Raw genomic sequence first — 21,955 nt, forward strand, 5'->3', positions numbered from 1 at the left:
GTAAACGTACCCTCACAGATACACTTGAAAATTCATGCAAATGTGAGACCCTGTGTGTGTTTTGGGTGTGGAAAGTGTTTTAAATGACTTAACAATATAAAATAAAACCAGAAAATATGTATCATTATACAAATTGTGTTTTATAGAGCCATATTTCATAAATTTGAGTCAGTTTAATACATTGTAATCAACATAGTTTCAGAATTAATGATTGTGCAACCTCCACAAACACAATTTACAAAAATAACTCTTTTTCTTTCTTTGCCACAACAAATGTTTTATGAACACTGTTAAAGCAGCCAGATAAATGCTAACAAAAAGTTGAGCACCTAACTTAAGGAAACACTAATTGCCACAATGGTAACTTCAGATTAAATTATTTTCAATAAAACATCAACATTTACTATAGAGTGATGCCAGTGAGGCAAACTGGTTTGTAATAAGTGAAGATAGTAATGCTATTTTGGAGTTATTTAATGTGATATTTTATTTGTAGTTGATTTCATCTAAGCCTGTGTGGATGTAAGACAGTTGTAGTTGTTTTGTTTCTTCTCTTTTTTTCTGTTTTTGTTGTCTCCCTTTTCTTCAGTAATTCTTGATAACAGGTGTTCATTACTAATGCTCAATCATCACTTATTTATCTTATTACCTGTAATACTTCTTGGTGTTAAGCACAAAATATACTAGTTTTTACACATAAGCTAGTGTGCACAGTGTGTTCCGGGGTTTAGAATTTTACAGTCAGAAAAAAATAAATATGAAAAACATCCTATTTTAGCTTCAAGTTCTAAAGGATTACAACTTAGTTGACCGTTTGCAAAGACCCACCCCTTTAGTTACTGTTGCTACGTCTAACAAGCTGTACATTGCGGAGCAAAGAGGACATTGACAACGTGTCTACAGCCGAGACAGAGCTGGTTACTTTTGATATGAAACAAGGTCTCAAATAATTTTACTTTAAAGGAAATTTAAATAATGTCTCGTGACAAATTGCTGTAGCGCCTCAGACCATCGGCTCATGAACCGATCATCTCTTCCTACTAGTTCATTTATAGCATCAAATAAACATGAATGAACATGAGAAGGAATGTTATTTCAATTGGAAAGATGTCAGTACACACCATATTTCAAGTTCAAGTCCACCGACGTTAATCTACTAACTCCCCTGACTGATTTGTCAGACAAAATGGCGGATTCTGCGTTATGATTGGTTAGATCGCCTGTCAATCAAAGTCCCAGCGAAGGGTCAATTGAATTAAAAATTTAATGAGATGCACATGTAAAGAGAGTACGTATTTTTTTTAAAGGCTTGTTTTAACACCATTCAACAGACAAACAATTGAAAATCACAAAAGTGATTTAGACCAAACCACTTAAAGACTCTCTTGGCATAACATCAACCACAGAAAAATTAAAGCACATTTGTAAAATAAATAAAAGCTTAAAAAAAAATAAGCTTGTAAGCAAATAAGCTTAATCTGCTGGTGATTAACTAAAACAAGAAATAAGGAAGAACAAAACAGTTTTAATGTGCTAAATATTTATACATATCACAGGTTGTAGTGTGTGGTCCAATCTGCTATCCTGATCATTACTGTGGTTGATCCAGCCTGACTGAGAGTGAAGCTACCATCACCCCTAAATGTCAAATGAGGTTTGGCTAAGTAGCCATTTTCAGAGGGAGTGAGGAGATTTAGGTGGAGTTTGCCATGTTTAGGGAGTAGTAGGAAGTAAAAGTTTTTCTCAGTAACACGCAGAGCACAATAGCCTTATCCGTGAGAGTCTGACAGTTAACCCTTGTGCACTGTTCGATTTAGATTTCTACACTCTTTATGGAGCGGGTCAAATTGACCCTCATTGGATTCAATACAATTCCTCAAAAATTAAATTATGAAAAAAAAAAAAACATACAATCATGTTTAAATAATTAACCTTTAATATCAATATTTTTTCACACATTACATAGAATAAATATCTTAATTTATGATTAATAAAAATATTTTTCACCACTATTTTTAAGACGGCCCCTCCCCCGACCTGTGGGACATTTACCATTATACATTTATAACAATAATATCTTAGTCTAAACCTAAAGTAATCTTGACAAACTATATATCATATGAAAGCTTTCAGACTCTAATTTTCATATTTGGTGACGGATTTTCAAAACAAACGACAATAGATAAATAGCGATAGATTCTTCATTTGTGATGCGGTGCCAAACTATAACACGCTCTGATTCTTTCCTTATGTTTTTTGTGTTTTTGTGTTTCCTATATGTGTTTTAGGGATCGAATTCAAATATTAATATTACTGCCCAAACTTCTAATGAATAGGATGTCTACTTCATAAATATTTTGTTATATAAACTTTATATTAATAAAGTATGGAAAATATGGTTCAGATCACTCAAACCATATATGGAAATCGAAGAGTCACCAGTGGAGTCTTGATGTCATCTAGTGAAAAAGTTTGGTACTGCGCACAAAAAGTCTTACTAAATCCTCATTTTTTGAGATATCAACTTAAAATTCGGCACAGAACTTGTTCAGATATTTAACTTTCTTGATGTTTTAGAGTTGAAAATGTTTTGTAAAATATATATTTTATATAAAATATAAAAAAATATATATTTTATATATTTTAAATTTTCATAAACTTCTATAACTTTTTTAAACTTTACTTTTACAACTTTTTTTTTTTTACTTTTTACTTCTACAATAATCTGTGAAGTTTTCCCTTTAAAAAGATACCAAACTTAATGTCTGTGTCTGTGCTCTGAAGTATTCCAAATTTTTAACAATTTAGAAAAATCATTTTAATATCTATGCTCAAAAAGTGGGATAGAAAATTAACAGGTAAAACAACTTTATATTTCCACAAACTTTGAAAATAAAAAGCAGTTAAACTCATTAAGACACTGACACATCAGTACTAGAGTTGAGGAGTTCTGACGTACAACACAGAAGTGTTTTGAATTTAGGGTCTGTAGTTGATTTTGAATGGTTGCCTATATGGGTCAAATTGACCGCGAACATCACGAACGTAATAGTAATTATGTTTATATATGTCAAAAAACACCAGCATGTTGAAACTTTGCATGCATGTTCATGATGATAAATGAGAAAAAGTCACAAAATATCAAGAAAAAAAACATAGGTTAACCAGTATTTCCAACAACTAGAAAATCTAAATGGGTCAAATTGACATAACACAAGGGTTAAACCGAGCAATTGCAAGATGTAATGTGCAGTTATTGCTTATATGTAGGTTACTCAGAAACAGATCACAGGATACAGTAATTGAGGTAAACATTTTTTTACCTCAGTATAGCATAACAGATATCCGACCAGATAGATGGAATAGCTGAGGACAACGGGCAACGCGATGAGAAATGGTGGCAAAAGGGAACAATGAACATAACGTGGTCACCTAGCAATCCCAAGCTCCTTGCCGAGCCTGTATGTAGTCGTGTAGAGACGGGGATGAGATTTCAGGCTACAAGGTTGGAGTAGCAAGTAATTGAATACCATGGCAACAATGCAGCTGAATAATAATCCCAGAGCTGAAGCTCTAAGCAGAGCAGAAACTGGAACATTGCGAGTGATAATAAAAATTGATTATATCACAGACAAGCAGAAACGACACGACATCACTGATGACTGAAGAATGTATGTGGTGGGCAAGACAAGGCCAAGAACCGTGAGATTGGTGTTAATGATACAGCCCATATCTCATGGCAAGAGAAAATGACACAGAAGGATAAGGAAAGACAGAGAAGAGAGAGAGAAAAAAAAATATCTCTGTCCGGTTCCAGACACACTGGCGCATACATTTAAATCTTGCCATCAATGTGCAACATTCTACCATTACCAAGAATGGAAAGACGGCCTACACAATTTTAATGACCAGATACTACTTGATTTCCCTTTATGAATAACCACAAGGAACATGCTACAAGTAGTTATTGAGCTTACTTAATTTAAGTACTATCTTTGAATGAATCTTTTTCTGGGTAAATGTACAGATGTACAACTAAATCTTTACTGTACATTTGGTTTTCCATTATTTTGTTTCTCCCCTTAGGGCCATACTGCAGTGAGCAGAGTGATCGAGTTTTTGGAAATGACCACGGGATACAGTTCTGCATGGATATCTTCATTTTGAAGCACTTACAGAACATGATTACCAGTACTCTTGGGTGAACTGTGGTGATCATCCACCAGTGGTCATCATGGACCTCCATAAGAAGGTCCATGAAGAGGGAAAGCATACTTAAACTTGTGTAATTCAGAAGTGAGCAGGACTAGCGAGCTGGCAGTGGTGACGGACGGCAAGAGCGCGTAAGTGTTTTGCTTAATATCTGTTCTGGGTCAGTTGCTTCGTTTATTATTTGCTGCTAGGAAGGATTTAATTCGTATCTGTGTTTGTCCTGTTTCCTACCTCGACTATAATTGTATTTTAATTGTACTTGTTTAGAATAATAGCTGCGTTTGCAGACTTTATTGGTGTTATTGCCCGCACTTAAGCTTTAGTTAGTTTTGGTTTTCAGCCATTCACGGGTTTAGGCTTTTGCAGTGCTGATTTGCAAGGCTCGTTTCAATCACGTGTTAATAAGCAGTATATTAATTGTGCCGCGGAAGCATCAGCAGGAGCGTTCAGCCTCCTCTTGTGAAGACCGACTCGGGTAAAGACCGGCGTCTCTACCTGCGCGACTCCACGGACCAACGAAACTGGTAGGCAATTAAGTTTCTTCCCTCCATTTTTCCTTCTTCCTCAGCATGTGTTTTCAACACATTCCTGTTGTCTCTCGTAAAAGGCAGTGCAATGCTTCTAACCTGCAGTCCATTTACTCCTCTTCTAACACTAATACTCCGCTCTCTGTCTCTGTGGGTCTATGGAATTGTCAGTTAACAAAAAGTTAACAAAGCTGACTTCATTCCAGCCTTTGCTACTAATTCTTCTCTTAATATCTTGGGCCTGACCGAGACCTGGATTCATCCAGAGGACTCAGCAACCCCTGCTGCTCTCTCTAACAACTTCATTTCCTCTCATACCCCTTGCCAATCTGGGAGGGGTGGGGGCACAGGTCTTCTCATTTCTGACAATTGGAAATACTCGACTGATTCCTCTCTTTGCAACTACAATTCATTTGAGTTTCATGCTATCACAATCTCAATTCCTGTCAAAATTCATATTGTAGTAATTTATCGCCCCCCCAGGCCAACTGGGTACCTTTGTAGAGGAACTGAACATGCTGCTGTCCTCATTCCCAGAGGATGGTAGCCCACTTATAGTTTTTGGCGATTTCAACATTCATCTAGACAAGCCTTATGCTTCAGACTTCCACTCTCTTCTAGCCTCTTTCAATCTTAATCCCTTCCCTCACCCTCACAATTCTCATCTCTGGATGTGAATACAGCAACAGACACTTTATGTTCCACCTTAACTTCATCTCTAGATAGTATCTGTCCTCTGTCAACTAGGCCTGCACGTACCACTCCCTCTAATCCCTGGTTATCTGATGTTCTTGTAGACAGCTACAGACCTGTTTCTCTCCTACCATTCATAGGAAAAACACTTGAATGAGTTGTTTTCAACCAGGTGTCATCTTTCCTCTCACAGAGCAACCAACTGGATGTCAGTCAATCTGGTTTCAAGAGTGGCCACTCGACTGAGACTGCAAAGGCTGATTCCAAATCATCAGTTCTCATTCTGCTCGATCTATCTGCTGCCTTTGACACGGTGAATCATCAGCTCCTCCTGTCCACCCTCTCATCACTGGGCATCATAGGTACTCCACTTATCTGGTTTGAATCCTATCTCACAGGAAGGTCTTTTAGGGTTGCCTGGAGAGGGGAGGTATCCAAAGCTCATCAACTGACCATGGGTGTTCCTAAGGGTTCAGTTATTGGACCCCTCCTCTTCTCCATTTACACAACATCACTTGGTCCCATCATTCAGGCACATGGTTTCTCCTACCATTGCTATGCTGATGACACACAACTCTTCCTTTCATTCCAACCAGATGATCCCACAGTAGCTGCAAGAATCTCAAGCTGTCTGGCGGACATCTCGGCATGGATGAAAGAACATCATCTACAGCTCAACCTGGCTAAGACTGAGCTTCTCATCTTCCCTGCCAATCCGACTCTAAATCACGATTTCAGCATCCAGCTAGGCACATCCTCAATTACCCCATCAAATTCGGCCAGAAATCTTGGAGTAATCCTTGATGATCAACTGACCTTCAAAGACCACTTTGCAAAGACAGCTCAGTCATGCAGATTTGCACTATACAACATCAGGAAAATCAGGCCCTTTCTAACAGAACATTTCTAGCAGAACTGGTCATTTCTAGGCTTGATTACTGCAATGCACTTCTGGCTGGATTGCCATCATGTACAATCAAGCCTCTACAAATGATTCAGTACGCAGCAGCACGTCTCGTCTTCAACGAGCTCAAAAGAGCCCACGTCACGCCTCTCTTCATCTCTCTTCACCTTTACTGCGCTCAGTAAAGGACCGAAGGCTTGTGGTACCATCACAGAGAGGCACGAAATCACTTTCCAGAACATTTTCATTCACTGTCCCTTGCTGGTGGAATGATCTTCCTGCCTTCATCCGGGATGCGGAATTCCTGGTAATATTCAAAAGACAGCTGAAAACCCATCTCTTTCTGAGCACTTAACCTCATCTTAAATTTTTTTTTAAAAAATTAAAAAAAACTTCTTATTCCTATCCTTTCACTTCCTCTAATCCCTCTCTATTGTAGTTTATGATAATCTTAGCACTGCGTATAACTTGTATTATGAGCACTTCTTGTCTATTTGCCTCGTCATGGTGACTCGCTTGTTGTATTCCTCACTTGTAAGTCGCTTTGGATAAAAGCGTCTGCCAATTGAATAAATGTAAATGTAAATAAGAAGGGAGCCTTCCATTTGTCAGGTTGGAATGTTGTCATGGAGTAGACTGATTTAAATGTTAATTTCACTCAGAGAAATAATGTAACAACATCACAGAGAAAGTGCATTTCTCTGTGATGTTGTTACATTATTTCTTTAGAAAGTGACCTTGCACAGCCTCCAGAAAACTTTAATGGAGAGGCTGATATGAAATGTTTTTGGGAGGCATTTTCAATGGAAAGGATTGGTCGAGGATATGTCACATGTAATGCAAGCCAAGATGAACAAACAATTCATAAACATACTTTTTCAATGACTGCAAGATCAAGATGTTTCAACACATTTGTGTTTTGATATTTCCAAAGGTCACCAAAATAATCCATTTGCAGTTCCACAAACTTTCCACTTATGGGCACCATGGATAGGCAAAAATACATATCATTCAAACCATGTCCTTAACAATGCATTTGAAAAAATCCAACCCCCAAACCAGCTGAGGTCTGTGAAATAACAGTCACAGAAGACCATCTGAGAGAGGTACTGTACAAGCAGAAGGTAAAAATGCAATTTATTATATTTTCTTTATTTAGGAGTCAATATAGTCTCCTTTTTTCTTAAGTTCAAGTGGTTAGGACATTATGTAAGGAATGTGGATTGGCTTTGCCTGGATCACAAACGGACCTCCTCCTGAGATTGTCCAATGAAATGAAATGAAGTCAAGGCAAACAACATACAACAAGATTTTTCAAAAGATTTGGGCTGCATCAGGTAGGCTAAATTTCACATAGTGTACTGTATGTGGGAGCTACCATTATTATTAATGGTTTTCCCAGGGTGTAATAGCTTCCAAATGTGTTACTCTTATTATTTGAAATTTGATTTTGTATTGATTCAGTGTGAATGAGCACCTTTTTAGTTGGATAAACTAGGTTTTCTTTTTCATCTCAGGTGGTTGGGCTGTGATTATGTTCCAGCGCAGCATTGTAAACCGTACAAAGTATAACATCTGAGCAGAAAACCCTCGTGATTTTGCAGACATCCTGCTATCTTGGAAGCACGTGCCAACCTAACAACACATATGAATCTCAGAGAACCAGAAAGCTTGCCCTTCAAACCATTTGAAGGATGTTTAAGGGCCCTAACTCCAGACAACAGCACAAGCCAAAGATGGAAAACTGAAGGTATCACTACCTTGGCTGAACTGCAAGAAACTGGTCCCAGACTGTGAAGGCCATCCAATAACTGGTTCAGCAGAGCATTATGCTCTGTATGACCGATTCCATGAGAATAATACAAAGGATGCCTGCAGTGCCCTGCAAAAGCTTGACCTAGTCCCACAACTTGCTGGAAAAATCAACAGTCAAGTAGCAGAACAGCTGTTTACAAGAAAGTAAAACCAATTACTTCTTAAACATGGCCTTACTCATGAGGAACTTCATCCATACCATCCAGCAAAGACTAGGCAACATTAAAAAAAGTTTTCGAAAACAATGTAGAAATGAACAGTAACAGCCAGGCAGTGTTGGGTAATTTTCCAAATTGAAGAAGAACTGTTACTAATCCAAAAATATACTTTTATTAATATTCTTGCTCAGCAAATTGATCCTGGGAGCTGGACTGAGAAGACTGGGCATGATATTGTGGTGAATAATAAATGCATAATTAGTTACTCCAAAGAAATATTACCATTCCCCGTAATCTGCATTCCATATAGAGGTCATAATGTGACTGAGAAAACCATTTGATCTGTCAGTCATGTAGCATGTATCAGTAATCTTTTCTTTTTTGTTGATTTTAGGGCTTGCCATTCCAGATCTATAAAATGACTGTTTTTTAATGGCATATATGCCTTTCCTTCTCTATTCCAGTATACCCTTTCAATTCCAGGAGGTTTGTTGATTAAAAAATGTGAACAAAAAAGGAAATTGCTAACTTTAAGTGTTGCTTATGTACATACACTTCATCTTGTAAAGTAAATGGATACATTATGAACAAAGGCTCTCCTTGCCCCTGTCACATTTCTTTACATGCTTTTGATTCAGAAGTGGTGGTGTCTTCTTCTAATAGTGTGTTTTAAAATTGGTATGACACCCTTAAACAATACATGTATAATCATTTGAGTTTCATTTGTAACTTGACAGATTGTTGTGAGTTGTAATGTCATTTCAGGCCAAAATGAAGCTATGTCTAGAGATATGCATGTTAGAAATGTAAGCTAAAAAACACAAAGTTGCTTCTGGCTAAGTTCTTAAGTCTAGCCCTCTTGTTACCTCCGTAACTACTGTGAGGGATGTATCGACAGCCGCCTTTGATGTAAATGAACATATTGCTTTAGTGCCTCACTTCAGAGAGATGGAGTTGAACATTTACTTTACAGCTTTTGAATGTATAGCTTCCTCTCATTTGAGGGGATAGGCAGGATCTGTCAGTATCAGTAGAGGAATGTTAACTCCCTCAATGGATTTCGCCGGCGATACCACCTCAGTTTTTTACTTACCAGTGTGAAAGAGACTAAAAAAACTCTGTCAATTTTGCACATACAATTAAGAGTTATACACTATTTTAAAACGTGAAATATCTTCTTTTATTTGTGTACACTCAGAATAAAAACAAAATGTTGTGCTTTTTGCAAAATAAAGAAAGCTAACATGATGCATGGTCTGCCGTCTCCCTCTGAGCGAAGTCCAATCTGATAGTTCTCAGTAAATTAACTGTAACTTAGTGAATACTAATCACAAAATGAGACTTGTGTCTAAAGAAACAGTGAAATGTAAGGTTTTAAATCATGTAAGGCAAATCGAAAACAAATATTCTCTGTTTATGTAATCCATATGAAAATAGAGCCATGTCAGAATTCTGTGATTCAGCTCATTATCCACTAATGCGGCCACGCCCATGGAGTGAGCACTATTCAGACACAAATTCTGAGGCAATCGTGTATTTATTATCTTCAAAAGTGTCTATCTGCATGTTATAGATCTCTGGGAGCCTCTGTTAGTTCCTGAAATGTCACATGGTATGCCTGTTCTTCATTAGGAGTCATTTGTGGATTAAATGTGCACAGAGCACCCTCCGGCTGCTAGTATGAATTGAAAACACAGTATCCAGCGCTCATAGTGATGACTGAATATTACACATCTGTATAGAAAAGTGACATAAACATGATAATCCATCAATATTTGAAGAGTTTCGTTGCAAAACGAGAACTCATTTTTCAAAAATCTTGTTTTTTGGTTGTGAATTCCAATTAATATCAATTCAACTGCAGTTGGTTTGTTTTGATTTAAACCTTCATAACTTAAATACAGCTAAGTAGCACTATAAAACAAAATAATAACATGATAACATAATAATAAACATGTTTTAACAAAAAATGTTAAAAACGGATTTATCTCGTTTTGCAATGAAACTCTTCATTTCTCCAAATGTGCATTTTCAAAATTTCGTAACTCTTTATTTTGATGGTACCTTTTTAACATTTTGTTGTCTACAAGTAATTTTGCAACTACATGTCTACCAACACTCTAATGAGATTTAGTACATGTGGATGCAACATTACTTTATAGTCAACAGAATGTGTTAAAGGGTTCATCAAAATAAAGTGAAAGCCAAAATTCTGTATTTTTATTAAAATACACAGTATGTTGCATTTTATTTTCATTTATTTTTTATTTTAAATACATTTTCATGTATTTATGTCCATCTCTGTATAAAGTAAGTGGTTATAATTACATAACTCTAATATCAACACTAACAACTTTTTAAGTTTATATTCCCATCATTATTGAGAGCCTCAAACACATCAAGGATGCTGGTAAGAATCTACTCCCTGGGTCTTTCCTGTCCTGTGTTTTCCAAGACCATGATGACCCCCTTGGATTTGGAGGCTTCACCATCCATCATGAGGAGGAGAGAAACAGAAGAGGTAAGGGTGTTGGGAAGGAGACCTTGATATTCCAGGAGTGCCAGTCCTTCAAGGAGAACATGCGTAGAGAAGGAGCATCCAAAATGGGTGAATATTAACACATCCTCAATATAAAGATTATAATTTTATATGTATTCATTTATCTTTCTGTCAGAATTAGTCATTGTATTTTAACAGGATCAAACGTTTTGATAACATTATTTACGCATTTAGTGCACATGCCCTTCCCCAGACCAACCTAGGTCATCTGCAGTTGATTGATGATGAATATGATGCAGGGAAACAACTCACTGCATGATGAAGCCCATAAAATGTAGCTAGAATGTTCCTAAAATTAAGATATGGGATAAAAGTTGTCTTATATTTACATCAGATGATATAGTTAAGCTATACCACACGAGTAACAGAATCAGTGAAAAATGTGGTAATGTGTAAATTATGAGAAAATGTTTTTTGACCTTTGATGCATATAAACCTGTTGTAGCCTTTAGAATGTCATAATACGGGCACTTTAAAGTCGGTGCAACTCCTAGGCACTACTCATTTTTCCTGCATTACTTCCTGAAAAGTTACCTATTAATAATGGACCATTTTTCTAAACTGCTACCACATGAAGTTGATCAAGACAAACTTTTTTGTTTGCTTGACCTTGGATGAAAGTTTAAAATAGTATTAAAAAGTTTAAGGCCATACACTCTGTCAGAGACAAATAGACAGAAAGGTTGTCAGACAGAGCACAAGAAATGACAGAGTCATATCAAGTCTAGGTGCTTCCTTTGTTGAATTTTACTACTACAGGTTGTATCTCAACGTCAATTACCAGGAATCCAGTAGCACTGAACCTCTCTCTCCAACACAAAGTTGGTTTTGATATCCAAAATAGTCAACAACTTGTTAATTCTTCCATCAGCCCAAGAAGTAAACAGAGGCAGGGAAAGAGTCAGAAGCAGGAGATGAAGTGATGATGAAAAAGAGTTTATTAAATAATCATAGTTGGATTTCCTCAATGTTCAGTTGGACTTCATCTGACCAGCACAAATTCAACAAGTGATAATAAACCAAACTGATTCAATACATCATTTGTGACAGTGGAAACAGTGTAATGGAGACATTCCTCTTATCTCCAACATACGAAGACCACACAACCATATTATTAGACAGCAAAACATTGTAAAATCAAGGAAAATAATTAACAATATGAAAGATAAAATGAGAATGCCAATGTATGTTTGCTCAGATTGCTATTTAAAAAGTCAAATTACACCCATAGATCCTTCATCAAGGGCAACAGAAATGGCCAGTGGTGCGATTCCATGGTATTGAAATATATCAATGTATAAAGTGATGCTGCTATACAATTGAAATTAGAGGAAATGTAAGTGACCATGGACAAATAACTTGCAATGAACATCTCCATACTCGTGCCAAATGCGCGTGCCTATAAGACTAAACACGAAATACGCATGCGCAAGCCTTCACCGTTCTCATAGATCCCTGTTTTTGTCGTTAACAATGAGATTATAAACCCGTTTTCAAAAGTTTGTATTTTCAGGCACCCATAACACCGCTGTAATGTAATGTTTACACGGCCAAAACGCATAAAGTTTTCCATTTTTAGTGGAAAACTGTTGTGTAAATGGTACCTTAGACTGAAACTTTTTCCACATTGACAACATATTCCTCTCTTGAGTGAATTCTCAAGTGGCAATTAAGGGTTAGTTTACGTGTGAAACTCTTTCCACACTGGGCACATGTGAAAGGCTTCTCTCCAGTGTGACTTCTCATGTGACATTTAAGATTTCCTTTTCGGGAGAAGCTCTTTCCACACAGTTTGCAAGTATGAGGGCTCTCTTCAGTATGACTTCTTATGTGGACATTAAGGTTTCCATGTAGACTGAAACTCTTTCCACACTGTTGGCAGGTGAAAGACTTCTCTCCAGAGTGAATTTGTACGTGCCTATTAAGGCAGTTAATGTCTGGGAAGCTTTTTCCACACTGTTGACATAAAAAACAATTCTCTCTTGAGTGAATTCTCAAGTGGCATTTAAGTGTTAGTTTACGTGTGAAACTCTTTCCACACTGACCACATGTGAATGGCTTTTCTCCTGTGTGAGTTCTCATATGACACTTAAGATTTCCTTTTCGCGAGAAGCTCTTCTCACACAGTTTGCAGGTGTAAGGAGTCTCTCCAGTGTGACTTCTCATGTGGGAATCAAGAGTTAGTTTATATATGAAATTCATTCCGCACTGAGAGCAGGTATAAGGCTTCTCTCCAGTGTGAATTCTCATGTGGACTTTAAGGCGTCTTTTTTCAGTGAAACTATTTCCACACTGTTTACAGGTAAAAGGCTTCTCTCCAGAGTGAATTTTTACGTGCCTGTTAAGGCAGTTCATGTCTGAGAAACTCTTTCCACACTGATGACATACAAAACAGTTTTCTCTTGAGTGAATTCTCAAGTGGCAATTAAGGGTTAATTTACGTTTAAAACTCTTTCCACACTTATCACATGTGTACGGCTTCTCTCCGGTGTGAATGTTCATGTGATACCTAAGGTTTAGTTCTGTTGTGAAGCTCTTTCCACACAGTTTGCAAGTGTAAGGCTTCTCTCCATTATGAATTCTCATGTGGGCTGTAAGGCTTCCTTTTTGAGTGAAACTCTTTCCACACTGTTGGCAGGTGTAAGGCTTTTCTCCAGTGTGAATTCTCATGTGGACTTTAAGATGTCCTTTTTCAATGAAGCTCTTACCACACAATTTGCAAGTAAAAGGCTTCTCTCCCGTATGAATTCTCATGTGGCCTTTAAGATGTCCTTTTTCAGTGAAACTCTTTCCACACTGTTGGCAGGTGAAAGCCTTCTCTCCTGTGTGAATTTTCATGTGGACTTTAAGATGTCCTTTTAGGGTGAAACTCTTTCCACACTGTTGGCAGGTGAAAGGCTTCTCTCCAGAGTGAATTTTTAGGTGTCTGTTAAGGCAGTTCATGCCTGGGAAACTCTTTCCACACTGATCACATCTAAACGGCCTCTCTCCAGTGTGAATTTTCATGTGGACTTTAAGATGTCCTTTCAGAATGAAACTCTTTCCACACTGTTGGCAGGTGAAATAACTTCTAGTTCCAGTTTTATGAGCTCTTTTTTGTGAGGAAGTCTTTTCAGTCTGAACAGCTGAACAACTAGATTTTACCCCAGTTATGAAATCATGACATTTCCCATAAGGATCTTTCTCTTCCATTTCATTCAGCTCTTGACTCTCCACTTTAAGCGTCATCAGGTCTAAGGCATAAAGAGACAATAAAAGTTAACCTCAGTTTAATGGCACAAACAGACATCAAAACATTTTGACATTTGAAGCATTAAAACCAACGACATATATGCTAGATCCCATACCCACTAAGCTACTGAAAGAGGTGTTAGCTGTAATCTTAGAACCTTTTCTCAGTATTCATAACTCTTTGCTTTTTTTTAGGACACATCCCAAAATCTTGCTGGTAGTTACTACACCTTAAAAAAAAAACAGCTTCACCCTAGTTTACTGTAGGCCGATCTCTGTCATTTATGTCATTTATTTTCAGTATAGTGACCAGAATATTGCAGAACAATCTAGAGCCACAGATTTATGGCAGGGTCACTCTCTGACTGCCATTTGCTACGTTTTGATTGTACCCTGGTGAACTAAAACAAATGTCCAATGCTGCTAGAACTTCCAGACACCTCTGAAGGCTGATTTATACTTCTTTGTCGGACCTACACCAGAGAAAATTTCTACAGAAATTGAAAATGCTCTTCTCCACACCAGTTTTTTATTTTTTTAACCTGTGGGAGGAGTTCTAGCAGACCAATCACAGTGCTTGCAGTCCACATAGAATTGACGCATTGTTACATTTTTAGAGAGGTGCACATCAAGCTACACTGTAGGCTACGCATGCTACACACAGCCTATACTATAGCTATGGCATACACTCGATGAAGAAGTAGAAATCAGCCTTTAGAGGCCAAGAAGAAGACCCCAAGTACCATGTCTGGGTAGGAGAGGACTTCTCATTGGACTACATGCTGTTTCTTAGGAACTAACTGCCCTTCACCCATCTTGAAACTTATTCCTAAGGTTTAGGCCGGGAGTGTCATAAGGACCTCTAGATAAAGCAGCAGTATATAAAACAAAGAGAGGCCACAAACATTCATTCAGATTCATTCCATACATTATAATAACATTCTAATACATTATTAATGCCAAAGTCCGCGGTGCTGTCAGGGTGGTGGCTGACCAAGGCGTAGTCGGAGGGACGAGGGAGTCCGTTGGAGCTGTAAGGACAACAGCCTCTGTTGGAACTGAGGGAGGGAGGAGTCAAGGTGGAGTGATGGGACCAGCGGCAGAAGGCCGCCCAATCTCTATAGAGAAGTGAAGTTTAAAGTTGAGGAAAGTTTGAGAATAATAGAACTGGTTGCATTAACTTGTGATGCATGGAAGTCACCGGAAGTGGATTTCTATGTGACTATTACAGGTGATTATCTCAGAGAAAACAGCATTAGGCAACCAGTGTGATGTCTGAGGAAAATAATCCTACTTTCTCACTCATAGCACCGCTGCTCACACAGTTGTTGCATGACACACGGTAACATTGGTGACACAACGCTGATCAGAAACATCAAACAAGGCATCAGTCAAGATCCTTAAAAGAGGAGAACACGCTCTACAGAGCATCAACCCTCGACCCCCGGTTTAAAATCCTGCCATTCCTGACCCCAGAAGAGAGACAGAAAACCTATGCCTGAGCGGTTGCTGAGGCTGTAACCCTTCAGGTAATCAAACATTTAAATAATAGAAGCATAATATATTCTAACCTACATAAGAAGAAATGACACTGCTCTTTGAATGTTGTAGTCATATTGGTAAAGCTTTATTTAAAATAAAAATAATAATAAAATAAAATAATATTGATATATTGCAGAATACTGCAATACATTTAAAATCACAATAATATTGCATCGTGGGGCCTCTAGTGATTCCCACCCTTACTGTCCACATGAGGCGAACCACTTCATGTCAAATAAAACCGCTTTAATTAAGACCCTCATGACAGTATTAAAGAATATCATTCATTTCTGTAGATCTGGACATTTTAATAAGGATCAAATGACTGAGTTCAACTTTGAGAATGAAACCAACCTGTTTGTTCCTCAGTATCTTCTTGTTTCACACTGAATGTTTCTTCAATCTTCAAATCTTCACTCTCTTCTTTAATAAAAGCCATCTTTATAATAGTGTGTCACATGGATCTCAGTCACTTCACCACAAGTTTTTCTGTGTTTGGACACTCTGTCATGATTAAAATGAGAATAATTAACAGAAAGAAAAATAAATCCAAACTAACTTTCTATGTTTCAATCAGCTTTCTAGTTAAGTAGTCAGTGCACTGGTAAGGGAGTCAGACAGAGTTATAGTTAATGGTCCAGACTGCACATCACTGAAAACACTAAAAGCATTTATAATTGGTTATTTTTGCATTTTTCAGAGCAGTTTTGTTTGTCCGGGTTGAAATACAAAGTCGAAGCAACGTCACTAAATCTACATCACTGCCTCAGGAGTGTGTGACTGGCTGCAGGAGCTGGAAAGGTATGATTCTACGTCATCCAGTTCTGAGTGCTTCTCTGCCTATTCATGAGAAAGAGCTCGTTCAATCCAATCACTACACAGTACTATGCATTAGATCGCATTACAGCTGAGAATTCAAATGTCAGTAAAAATTGTTTCAGCGCTGTTCTTCACCTCTGCTGTTCAGTGCTGTACCCGCCCTATTGATCCTCAAAAGTAGCCCAAAACATTTCAGGGGGGTCCCATGGTTAAAATCGCTTTCTGGGAGGCAAAATTAGCATTTTTGGCGGGGCTCCCCTGGTAAATTTTACATTCCAGGGACTAAATATCACATTATTTTGGGTCGTTTCAACCTGCAGACATGAAAAACAACCCGCGTCAATAGTGTAAAAGTAGCCCAATTCTGCGGGAAAAACACAGACTTGGCAACACTGGTGTTCTGACACATGTGCCGCGAGTATGTTTCCCCAGCACAGTAGCACAAAAGTGTTTGTGACGAGCAGGGCGGGCGAGAGCCGTGAGGGAACGGCGCGAGGCCGGTGACGCGTGCCGGCCTCGAGTCTCTCACGGAGGAGCTCCGGAGGCATAAAAGGAGGAGCGACTACAGTGAAGGATGAGAGAGGACCAGGCCTGGACTTTATTTTATGTTTTATTATGTTTGTGTGGCCGGCAGACGTCCGTGAGGGTCTGCCGGCATTACTTTCGTTTTGTTCTTTGTTTATTTTGAATTAAAGTTTGTTGAATGTTCGCCGGTTCCCGCCTCCTTCCCGTATATACTGACCGTGTTACAGTGTTATTTCATTTTCCCCACAATGCCATCAGAGCTGGAGTTTGACTAACATTACATGGAAAATATGTTCATTCCAAAAGGTCATTTTGATCAATAACAGTGTTTATATCCAAAGTATAAACTTTTATCCTGGTACTTCTGTGATAATATCAATATTTGTAACACAGAAATGACAAAACTGTGTGGTTGAAAAGACTGTGTGTGGAACGGTTTCATACCGAACATTAAAACTGTTTTCTCTGGATCAGCGGCACCACGAACACAAGTTTGAATATTCCGGTGTGATTTTATCAAAGGTTTAATAGACACAGGTGAATCATTGTCATTTAGGAAATAAGATTGTGCGATCTTGTAATGATTAATTGTGCAGCTCTACTACAAGTTTTTCAGAAATTCACAAATGCACAGGATGTGATTCATAAATAAATGCCAGACAGAGTTGTGTTAGTGGGGGGAAAAAAACATTTGCACATTTGTTTTATTTGAAAATCTAATTTTATTTATTTGTGAATTTAATTCATTTTTGTTAATCTCTACATTTGTGGCTCATTTTCTATTTGGAATAATGGAACAAAATTAACCCCCATTGCTGAAAGTCATATAGTGACTTTTAATTAATTATAAATTTCACCTTATCTAATCTGTCAAATTTAAAAAGCCCTAAACTAAATAATAAATATATGTTGTGATGTTCAATGTTAAAATAAACATAATTGGTTAAATGGGTCATTCCACAGAAATGTCCACTTTTCTGTCCCTAGACTTTACAGAAATATTACACTTGCAAAACACTTTAGGATTACATTTTTTTTATATATATTTTAATATGAAACAATATGTTATTTGAACAATTAAACCTTCTTGAGCCATCAATGTGGCAAAAAAATTTTTTTTTAATTAATTATAAAAATTCCAAGCGCCACAGAAGTGCTTGTCCCCACAGTCATGTACAGAGGGAAAGTGCTTTATTTTGAGCTCAGAAACAGGTTTTTCTACCATTTTAATTACAATAATGTATGCATAACTATCAAATATATAATGTAAATGACATAAAAAAAAAACAAATGCTGAATAAATATTATAAAATATATAATGAATGTAGTTGTCCCCTGGTGTTGTGTCACTGGTGTTACCTTTAACAAAAATCTCTTATTTTGAAAGAAAAAAAAAAAATCACACTGATGACATCACTTGACTTCCTTCATCCTATTTCCTGAAGATCAATGAAGAAAGGCCAATGAAAATCTCTTTTCAATTATCAGAAATTTTAATTCATCATCATCAAAATCATAATTTCATGTGAAGCTTTTAGTTGAAGTCACTGGTGTGACCTACTTTATTGCTAGGGAATTATAAAAAACTAGAATACAAATGGATTAAAGTACTTAATTTAGTGAATATATTATGATTGACAACATGTGGATCGACACCTTGCAGCAGCCATTTTGTAAAATGCATTTTTCATGAAAATTGTCACTGGTGTTACAGTCACTGGTGTTACCCATTTATAGATAAACTTTATTTAAAGCTATTCATTTAGTTCTTTTGCATGAAATAGCACTAAGATTACATGATTATAACTTTTCTTTCTCATTGTTAATCCTCCTTTGGGCAGATATGGCTAAATTAAGGGTATTCAGTGCAGCAACTTTACAGACAGCGTATTTTACAGACATTTTTTAAATGTTGTTTATGATCTTTTACTGACTGCTTTCACTAAGTGTCAATGATAAGTCTTTTGTTGTACACAAAATGTAAAAATGTAGTCCAATCTACTTAATTATAGTTGAAAAATTAAGGATCTTTGGTCCTATGTATACGTCACTGGAGATTCATTGTCACTGGTGTTACTGTTTTTTGTCTGTCACATTAAATAAAATGTGTCATATGTGACATAATAATTTTACATCCATTGAATTCTGCTACACTCAAGAATTAAGATTTAAAGGATTGCATCATTACTTTTTTATAAATGTTTTTCAAATATTTTCAGTGTTATAACAAATACATGGTTGCGCAAATGAATTATCATCATTCAATTACACTTTTAACTAACCTGATTAAAATAAATAACACAAAATGTCCTTATTTTTTCCATTATCATTACTATTCTGTAACTTTGATTGCATGTGCTGAAAAAATTTAGAAATATTTCATAAAAATGTTTAAAAATGCCAGAGAAGTAAGGTAACACCAGTGACAAAAAAGGGGACATGCAGTCTTTAAATAAATGTAAAAAAAAAATCTTTAAATCATTAAGCTGTCATTTATGTGTATTCATAAAGTCAAAGTGTAATATAATAATGTGGTCTAAGTTTAAATGTTAGAAAAATAAATACATTTTAAGACATTTTGTCATACCAAAAGTGGACGTTTCTGTAGAATGACCCAAATATTAAATATGTTATTTTATCTTATTTACACTATATGTATACATGATAGTTGACTTGTAAAGTGTGTGAGTACAAACACACTTGCTTTGGATAGGAACCTTGAAAATACCCTTTTAAGTCCACTTCGCGAGGACTGGAATTGGCAACCCCTGCTCTAACCCGTTCGCACATGCACGTGAAGTGTTGTATGCGGGACAGGGCCACTACTCTTCAGTGCCCGAATTCGTGTTTACGATGTAGGTACTCACTCACTATATAGGGAGCGAAATTAGACACACCCTTTCTGTTACTCGTGCGCTTTACACAAATATGACGTTCATTAATATTAAATGAAGCATTAATGATGCATTCAAAAATAATTCATTCATTTTACATCACTTGCAAAAACTATAAAATTGTCTGAAAGGTTTACATCAATTTAAACACTTTAAATTCTTAAAAACCACAAACCTTTCTTCAGCCGAATCACATACATAAGTCACGGTGCATACTTATGACGTCATATCACCAGACCAAAATAAAAGTCCCGTTCACACGCTAAACTCATGACTATAATCTGAATGCCATCTTATTGGAAAAAGGAGCAGAAACATTGCAGAAGAGACCCTGTCAAATTACTCAACAATATAAAACAGGGGCTTAAACTTATGCTGGATCTCAGTGCCGCCTTCGACACAGTAGATCATTTAATTCTTTTGAAACGCTTGGAGGATGAAGTAGGTATTAAGGGGTCTGCTTTAAAATGGTTTAAGTCATATTTGCATGAAAGATCATTCTTCGTGAATTTTGCAAATAATTCTTCTTCGCTGGCATCATTAAAATATGGTCTTCCTCTTATTTTCTTTGTACATGAGCCCTCTTGGCTCAATCTGCCATCGTCATGACATTTCTTATCATATGTATGCCGACGACACTCAATTATATTTGCCTTTCAAAGCTACAGCCTTTAATACTTTGACTGGATGAAGTCAAAACCTGGTTATCACAAAATTTTCTTCAGTTAAACGGAAAAAAATCTGAGATAATTATCTTTGGTCCATCGTATCTTAAGGAAGCTATGTCTAGTGCTATCGCCCCATTAGATATACCTATAAAAAATACTGTTAGGAATCTGGGTGTTATCATTGACTCTTCTCTCAGTTTTGACAACCAGATTAAGTCTGTAGTAAAGAGTAGTTTTTATCAACTTAGACTGATCGCCAAATTGAAACCTTTTCTTAATACTAAAGACCTACAGGTCATAGTGCATGCATTCATCACCTCAAGATTGGATTATTGCAACTCTTTGTACGTTGGGATAAGTAAACAATCTATCTCGTCTGCAATTAGTGCAGAATGCAGCAGCAAGATTTTTAACTGGTACAAAAATTAGAGAACACATAACTCCAGTACTATCTACTCTTCACTGGCTTCCAGTCCAGTTTAGAATTGATTTTAAAATTTTATTGATGGTTTTTAAAGCTTTTCACAACATTGCTCCGAGTTATATCACCAACCCCTTAAAGGATCATACCCCATGTAGGGTTTTGAGATCAGGAGATAAACTTCTATTGGCAGTTCCCTGTTCCTTAAAAAAATCTAGGGGCGATAGAGTTTTTATGGTCATCGCCCCAAAACTGTGGAACAGCCTCCCTTTGCAGATTCGGCAGGCTTCAACTTTAGAAAGTTTTAAGTCTCAGTTAAAAACTTATCTCTTTAATTTAGCGTTTGCTGAGAATAGACCATGTTTAGAGATAGTTTCTTGATATATTTATAGATTTTATCTCATTTGATTTTCATTTCTTTTGCCTTTATGTTTTTTTTCCATTTTATTTTATCTATACTTCTTTATTCCTTTATTTGTTTTAATTTCTTTGTATTAATTGGTTTGATATATTACTTTTGTCTCTGTGATATTGTGAAGCACTTTGGGCAATTGGAATTGCAGTAAAATGTGCTATATAAATGAATAAAGTTGAAGTTGAAAGTTAAACACAAAAATAAATTAAAAAGAGGATAATATATGAATAAAAAGTTCAAAAGAACAGCATTTATCTGAAATAGAAAGATTTTGTAACATTATAAATGTATACATCCTTGCTGAATAAGAGTATTAATTTATTCAATTTCTTTTTTTTTTTCTCTCTCTCTTTTTTAATATTACTGAATAGGCCTACTGACCCCAAAAAAGTTTAACTGTATTATTGTAAAATGCTTAAAAAAGCTTTCTATTTCAGATAATATTGTTCTTTGGAATTTTCTATTCATCAACTTATTCTATTCATAATAATAATTTTTTTCTTGAGAAAATCTTCATTCTTCACTAAAAATCAACATATTAGATTCTGAAGGATCATGTGACACTGAGGAC

At 36.5% G+C, this 21,955-nt stretch overlaps 1 protein-coding gene across 2 annotated transcripts; it reads right to left on the bottom strand.

The window, feature by feature from the left end:
- Positions 1-12,068: 12,068 nt before the first annotated feature.
- LOC137024954 (zinc finger protein 420-like) lies at positions 12,069-20,099 on the bottom strand. 2 transcript variants are annotated; one of them, XM_067392928.1, is made up of 3 exons: positions 20,056-20,099; positions 15,997-16,146; positions 12,069-14,102 (listed from the first exon to the last, which is right to left on the bottom strand). In XM_067392928.1, the coding sequence occupies exons 2-3, from the start codon at positions 16,079-16,081 to the stop codon at positions 12,475-12,477; spliced, it is 1,713 nt and encodes a 570-aa protein (XP_067249029.1). In that variant the 5' UTR covers positions 16,082-16,146; positions 20,056-20,099; the 3' UTR covers positions 12,069-12,474. The 2 variants fall into 2 exon arrangements, with proteins under 2 accessions (XP_067249029.1, XP_067249028.1); XM_067392927.1 differs by lacking the exon at positions 15,997-16,146 and having other exon boundaries at positions 20,056-20,092.
- Positions 20,100-21,955: the final 1,856 nt, after the last annotated feature.

Source organism: Chanodichthys erythropterus, chromosome 8 (genome assembly GCF_024489055.1).
Source record: "Chanodichthys erythropterus isolate Z2021 chromosome 8, ASM2448905v1, whole genome shotgun sequence".
Classification (NCBI taxonomy): domain Eukaryota; kingdom Metazoa; phylum Chordata; class Actinopteri; order Cypriniformes; family Xenocyprididae; genus Chanodichthys; species Chanodichthys erythropterus.

Coding starts and splice junctions, on each gene's coding strand:
- LOC137024954 (XM_067392928.1), bottom strand. CDS start 16,081: ATGGCTTTTATTAAAGAAGAGAGTGAAGATTTGAAGATTGAAGAAACA. Junction 14,103..15,996: donor AGATACTGAGGAACAAACAG/GTTGGTTTCATT, acceptor TTTATGCCTTAG/ACCTGATGACGCTTAAAGTG.